The 7,280-nt window shown below is 56.6% G+C and overlaps 1 protein-coding gene across 1 annotated transcript in view; it reads left to right on the top strand.

Moving 5' to 3' along the window:
* LOC104993262 (ankyrin-1-like) overlaps positions 1-7,280 on the top strand; it is a 73,562-nt gene that overhangs the window by 39,660 nt on the left and 26,622 nt on the right. Inside the window, exons 7-13 of the mRNA XM_010846443.1 lie at positions 182-280; positions 1,041-1,139; positions 2,116-2,301; positions 3,316-3,414; positions 3,807-3,905; positions 4,169-4,267; positions 5,095-5,292. Coding sequence (XP_010844745.1) covers positions 182-280; positions 1,041-1,139; positions 2,116-2,301; positions 3,316-3,414; positions 3,807-3,905; positions 4,169-4,267; positions 5,095-5,292 — 879 coding nt within the window. The remainder of the gene's footprint in view (positions 1-181; positions 281-1,040; positions 1,140-2,115; positions 2,302-3,315; positions 3,415-3,806; positions 3,906-4,168; positions 4,268-5,094; positions 5,293-7,280) is intronic.

Below are 7,280 nucleotides of genomic sequence, written 5' to 3'. Positions count from 1 at the left end.
GGAAGCATTTCCCTCCCCGGGCTTCCGGTGCCGCTCACGAGGTCTGGTGGGTCAGGCACAGGAGTGTATGCTGTGTGCCCCCTGGGGCCACAAAGGAAGCCTGCTGCCTGCCCGGGGCTGGCGCATGTTTCCCCCAGCTGCGGCAGGCCCCGGGAACCTCCTGTCCGCCCCTGTGTTGCAGAAGGGGAACACGGCACTGCACATCGCGGCCCTGGCGGGTCAGGACGAGGTGGTCCGGGAGCTCGTCAACTATGGCGCCAACGTCAACGCCCAGTCGCAGGTGATGCTCGGGCCCCAGGGGCTGGTGGGGCTGCCCGTCCGCTTCACCCCGGGGAGTGGAGGGGGGTACACGCACTGTGTGGCCAAGTCCGTGTGTATTCAGGCATCTCCAAATGCTTTCTTGCCTTTTCCTGCTTCAGTGGGCATTCTGAGCATGGTGGGCTGGGTCATTGTGGACCCTGTTCCTGGAGTTGAATAATATGTCTTGTTTAGCTGTGTCTCATCTATGTATGGAGAGGCATTATGGCGGGGTGGGGGGGAGTGTGAAGAAGGGAGTGAAATTAGTGGGCCGTGTGTGTGCACAGAAGAGGCTGACCATTCTGGGAGGGGCAGAAGCAGACTTCTGGGGAGGGTCACCCCACCTGGAGGCCTTTTGCAGTAACCCCGCTTCGCCACCGCAAAGTGTAATGAGTTTTGACAGCTGGAGACACAGGTGGGAATGCTGCCCCCAGGGCTGGGTGGAAACAGGATATTGGAAGAGCCGTCCTTCAGTTTGGAGGATTTTGCACCGGTTTTAGCATCAGTCCACGGGGTTGCTAAGAGCCGGACACGACTGAGCGACTTCACTTTCACTTTTCACTTTCATGCATTGGAGAAGGAAATGGTAACCCACTCCAGTGTTCTTGCCTGGAGAATCCCAGGGATGGGCGAGCCTGGTGGGCTGCCGTCTATGGGGTCGCACAGAGTCAGACACGACTAAAGTGACTCAGCAGCAGCAGTGACATGGCTGGATTCCAATGGCTTTTCCTCTTGGTTTACAGAAAGGCTTTACCCCCCTGTACATGGCAGCACAAGAGAATCACTTGGAGGTGGTTAAATTTTTGCTGGAAAACGGAGCTAATCAGAATGTAGCCACAGAAGTAAGTACCTTGGGGATGTGGCCTCATGGCTGAACATGTCTTGGGGGGAGGATAGGGTCACAGGGGCATGGGTTCCTGGGACATGGCTTGGGATGCATCCTCTGTCGTGATGAGCATCCAGGGCACTGTCAGACCCTGCAAGGAGCTGAGAGACAAAGTCACAGCTGTTGTGGGATGCCCAGACACGTACCAGAGAAATTACCGCAGGGGTGAATCTGTCATTCCCACTGTGACCAACACTGGAGGCTGGGCAGGGGTGGGGGGCATGCATGCATGTGGGTGACAGGTGTGCCTCAGACCTTTAGAAGAAGTATAAACGTCTTGCTCTGAGCCCACAAACACCTTTGGACGAGTCACTTGACCCTGAGTTTTGTCACTGGTGAAATGATGGAATCGGAGTAGACGAAACCAAAGCTTCTCTTGACTCTTAGCATCAGACGACTCAATGATTAGATGGATGTTTTCATTCTGCTTCGCCAGTTCAAGGGGGCCCTGTGCCCCTGTACACACCGAGGAGCTTAATAGCAGTAGCTCAGAATTGAAACCTCGGTGCCTGTTGTGGTTTCCAGCGTTTGGTAGGTGTTCAGTAATCTTTGTGAAATGGATGAAGGCCTGATTGTCGGTCATCCGTCCAGGGCCCTGTCCTGACACGGGGTGATGACGTGAGAGGGAGGAAGGCAGAGAGACAGGGCAGTACAGCGCTCAGTAAAAGAGCTCGGAACAAGTCATAAAGGAAAAATTAGTTAAGTGCTATAGGAGAGTTATCGTACGTGCTGTGAGATGGCAGAGAATGAAAGTGTAGCCAAGGAAGGCATTAGGGAGGAGGCGCCGACTAAGCTGAGCTTGCAGGACGTGGAGGAGGGAGGCGCTCCCAGGCCGAGGGCAAGGGCCCTGAGCGCTGAAGCGCAGGTCCCGCCCTGAGGACGGAGCGGTCAGGTCGGTCAGCACACAGGAGTCTCTCCTCTGCCCCCGCCAGGACGGCTTCACCCCGCTGGCCGTGGCCCTGCAGCAGGGCCACGAGAACGTAGTGGCACACCTCATCAACTACGGCACGAAAGGCAAGGTGCGCCTGCCCGCCCTGCACATCGCAGCCCGCAACGACGACACGCGGACGGCCGCCGTGCTGCTGCAGAACGACCCCAACCCCGACGTGCTTTCCAAGGTGAGGCGCCCGGCGGGGCTGGGAGCACCCTGGGGCCCTGGTTGGGAGGCCTCGGGGGCCCAAGCATTCCCCGCTAGTTCCCTGGGACCAGCCCAGACCAGAGAAGCCCCAGTGTGCACCCCGAGCAAGCCGCGCCACGCCCGCCATTCCCAGCAGCCACACTAGCGCCACACTTTAAATTCCCCGGCAACGCGGAGAAACACGTGCTGGGTCATTCAGAGCAGCGTCCGGGAGAGACAGGAGGGGTGTCTGACCAGAATAGGGCTTGGAATCCAGCGCCTGACCCCTGGTGGTGTTAGAATTGTATTCCAGCCCATTCCCCAGCCATCCCCTGGTAGAGGGAGGTGGGCGTCCCCACAGGGAGAGGGGACCCTGAAGCGGCTCCTGGGGGCCTGGCCAGCCCGCCATCTGCCCACGCTGTTCGATGTTCACACCGTTTGTAAGTTTAGGCTGTAAATGTCTCCCTCCCAGGGGAGATGATGTATTTGCACCAAGTCAGTTATGCAGCACCCCCCCACCCCCCACCCCAAAGTCATGGGGTTCCATCTGGAAAACTCTACCTGGGTTATTACTCGTGGGGCAAGGTCAGGAACAGAATAATGGCAAGGGACACACCAAAGGTCAGAGGTCTGCCTCACCCACCCAGCTGAGTCATCACAGCCCTGCAGCGGCTGAAACTGTCCCGAGGATTAAAGTCATAACCCCATAACGCTTCTCTCATTCATGAAAATCTCTTCAGAAGTAGCCGTTCAGAGGATTGGGCCCCGTCTGAAGGGCTGGAGGTGACCCTGGTCTGTGGTTTGTCCATGTGAATCCAGAGACTGGGTGCCCCCCTATAGGCAGCACCTCACTTTTGGATGTAACTTGCTGTGGGATGTCTGATGACCCCTTCGGTCCAAATCTGCCCATGTGTGGGGTCCTCTGGTCCTGCCAGCTTTTCGGAGCCTGGGCTGATCCTGGGTAGAAATGACAATGCACGCAGTACAATGCTGCTCGTCCTCTTTTGTGCCCCAGACGGGATTCACCCCCCTCCACATCGCAGCTCATTACGAGAACCTCAACGTAGCCCAGCTGCTCCTCAACCGCGGAGCCAGCGTCAACTTCACACCCCAGGTGAGGCTCTCGGGGGTGGGGGTGGGGGTGCCCACACACGTGCGGTGGCTGAGGGTCTAGAATCCAATGCCCGCACCTCTCGTGGCACCGAGGACATCCTCGCATTTCAGCCTGGAGTCTGTTAAGGCTCCCGGCGGGTGGGTTTCTAAGAGACTGCAGCCAGCCCGTGTTGTTGACTCCCTGGGAGACCCAGCTTGGCTAGTTTTTGGGGATGAACCACGATGCTGGCCTGTCCTTAGAGGCTTGGAAATCTTTCTTAGGCAAGAAGAGTCCTAGCAGTGGGCTCAGGCTGGCTGCCTGTCTTGGGGTGGGGGCACCGGGGTGGGGGCCGCGGGGCAGCTGCTCCTCCCCCCAGGAGGATGCATGTCCTGACAGTCTGTCCCTCCTTCCAGAACGGCATCACGCCGCTGCACATCGCCTCCCGCAGGGGGAACGTGATCATGGTGCGGCTCCTGCTGGACCGCGGGGCCCAAATAGAAACAAGGACCAAGGTGGGTGCCAGCAAGCTGCACACCGAGGCCCGGGGAGGGAGTGCTACCTGCCAGGGCCCCACTCCGGGAGGTGGGCTCTCCGTGGCCAGCTGGGGGGAGGGCGTCCAGCCTCTAGAGCAGCCCGCAGGGGCAGCTGGAGACCAGACAGCTCCATCGAGCTAATCCTTAAGGACTCGATGTGCCCCTCCGGCTGGGATGATGCTCTCTCCAGCAGCCTCTGATGGGCACCTCTGGGGCTTTCTCTTTTTGACTGTCTTTTAAAGGATGAATTGACACCTCTCCACTGTGCAGCTCGGAATGGGCACCTGCGAATCTCAGAGATCCTGCTGGACCACGGGGCACCCATCCAAGCCAAAACCAAGGTGTGGGCTTCCTTTCTGCGAAGAGCATCTTTTAGGCATGGGCTGCAGGTCAGGCCGACCCAGAGTAGAATCCCATTTCTGAGAAACAGACAGGCTACTACCGCTAACCTCGCCACTGTATGCAATGTTGGCCCCAGTGCCTGGCACATGGGAGGCACTCAGCTCTATTATCTAGATCAAGGTTGGCTAACTTTCTCTCTGAAGAGCCAGATATTAAATACTTCTAGGCTTTGCAGGCCATGGTCAAGGTCACAATGATTCAAGTCCGTCACTGGAGTGGGAAAGCAGCCCTGGCTAATGTGTAAACAAGCCGCCCTGTTCTAATAAAACTTTACTGACAAGCACAGGCAGTGGGCCGGCTTTGAGCCTCAGGCTGTCATTTGTCTGTTCAGCTCTAGATGTGGCCTCATCTCTTTTACCTGAGCTCCAGAAAAGACAGAAACTGAGTGCTCAGGGAGTCTTCAGAGCCTGGGGTGGACTGGATGATGTTAAAAAGAAAACAAAATAGTTGTTCTCAAAGTCCTTTCAGGGCTAGAAGGCCCTCAGTTCCAATATGAGGTCTTAATCTTCCTGGGTGGGGCTAAAGCTGTCAGGCTGCCCCAGTGCTGTGTACACCACCTCCAGGCCTGGAGCATTTGGCCGAGTGGGAAGGGGAAGGTTTGCTATCCGAGACCAGCAGGAGTGTGGAGGCCAGAACAAACCAGGCTCACTCAAGAGCCATGTGGAGGCACTGCAGCTAGGGAGGAGACGGGAAGCGAGGTTGGACTCGGTGCCCTGAATGTCTGTGTTCATTTCCTTTGCAATTGCTTGCTTTCCCTCTTCACCAGAATGGCCTGTCCCCGATCCATATGGCGGCTCAGGGAGACCACCTCGACTGTGTCCGACTCCTATTGCAATACAACGCAGAGATTGATGACATCACCCTGGATCATCTGACCCCTCTCCACGTGGCCGCCCACTGCGGCCACCACAGGGTGGCCAAGGTGCTTCTGGATAAAGGGGCCAAACCCAACTCCAGAGCCCTGGTGAGTGGGAGGCTGGCGAGCAGGGGCCAGAGAGGCGAGGGCCAGAACTGCAGGGCTGAGTCTCCACCCTGGAGACTCCGGGCAGGCGGAGGGCTGGGGTCCCAAGGCCAGGGGCCAGGCAGCCATGACCTCCCTGCCTGCCATGTTCCTGCACCTCATGACCGAGCCCCCATAACAGGCCAAGGGGCACACACAGTGCTTGTGGGGCTTGAGCAGAGGGGAGCTCAAGCCTAAAGCAAATTCCCTGCTGGGATCGTGGCTCCTCTTCCCTTGCCCCAGGCCGAGAGCTCCCTGGGAAGTTCCTGGAGGGGCCGGAGCGCTGCACAGAGCCTGCCCATGGCCCTCATCCCCTCTCTGCCCCTTCCCAGAGGAGGAGAATCTAGAAGACAGGACAGCTTCCAGGGCCACAAGGATGGCTCATCCACTCTTGATTCATTCATTCAGAAAGCTTCCCCTGAGCTCTCCCTCCAGCCGGGCATTGTCTGGAGCAGTCAGGGTTTTTTGACTTCAGCCCTACTGACGTTGGGGACCCGATATTCTTAGCTGTAGCCCACATAACACTGGGCTTCCCCAGTGGCTCAGTGATAAAGAATCTGCCTGCAAAGTAGGAGAGGCAGGAGCCGTGGATTTAATCCCTTGGTCAGGAAGATCCCCTGGAGGAGGGCATGGCAACCCACTCCAGTAATCTTGCCTGGAGAATCCCATGGACAGAGGGGCCTCGTGGGCTACAGTCCATGGAGTTGCAAAGAGTCAGACACGACTGAAGCAACTGAGCACGAACAGGATTCTTTGTTGTGTGGAGACTGGCCCGTGAATGGTAGGCTATTTAGCAGCATCCCGTCTCCAGCCGCTAGGCACTGACAGCACTCCTCCCCTAGTGATGACAATCAAAAATATCTCTCGGTTCAGTTAAGTTCAACTGCTCAATCATGTCCGACTCTTTGCGACCCCATGAACCGCAGCACACCAGGCCTCCCTGTCCATCACCAACTCCCAGAGTCCACCCAAACCCATGTCCATCGAGTCGATGATGCCATCCAACCATCTCATCCTCTGTCGTCCCCTTCTCCTCCTGCCCCCAATCCCTCCCAGCATCAGGGTCTTTTCCAGTGAGTCAACTCTTCACATCAGGTGGTCAAAGTATTGGAATTTCAGCTTTAGCATCGGTCCTTCCAAAGAACACCCAGGACTGATCTCCTTTAGGATGGACTGGTTGGATCTCCTTGCAGTCCAAGGGACTCTCAAGAGTCCTCTCCAACACCTAGATATTCACAAATATTCCTATGGTTGGGAATGGTTGAGACAAACTCCCCTCCCCCAACCTTATCCATGAATGGATAGGGGTGGATAACCTTGAGAACTGCTAAAGCACTGAAAAAATAAGCAGAGAGACAAAGCCAAGGAAACAGAAATCCCTCCCCTTGCGGAGTTTATATCCTAGTATTTCCTGCTCACATAGTAAAGAGTCTGCCTGCAGTGCAGGAGATCTGGATTCGATCCCCGGGTCGGGAAGATCCCCTGGAGCAGGGCATGGCAACCCACTCCAGTATTCTTGCCTGGAGAATCCCATGGACAGAGGAGCCTGGCGGGTTATAATCCATGGGGTCGCAAAGAATCGGACACGACTGAGCAACTAACACACGTAACATGTTACAGTAAGGATGAGGTACAGGAATCATTTGACCAAAAGCTGATCAGCGGTTCCAGGGACGAGGGAATGTGATGTGCTTCACAGAAGTTCTCTTCATTGTAAATTTCCCCTTAGTTCAGTTCAGTTCAGTCACTCAGTCGTGTCCGACTCTTTGCGACCCCATGAATCGCAGCACGCCAGGCCTCCCTGTCCATCAGCAACTCCCGGAGTTCACTCAGACTCATGTCCATCGAGTCAGTGATGCCATCCAGCCATCTCATCCTCTGTCGTCCCCTTCTCCTCCTGCCTCCAGTCCCTCCCAGCATCAGAGTCTTTTCCAATGAGTCAGCTCTTCGCA

Source organism: Bison bison, unplaced genomic scaffold, assembly GCF_000754665.1.
Source record: "Bison bison bison isolate TAMUID 2011002044 unplaced genomic scaffold, Bison_UMD1.0 scf7180017864236, whole genome shotgun sequence".
Lineage (NCBI taxonomy): Eukaryota > Metazoa > Chordata > Mammalia > Artiodactyla > Bovidae > Bison > Bison bison.
This window is presented reverse-complemented; position numbering and strand designations above follow the sequence as displayed.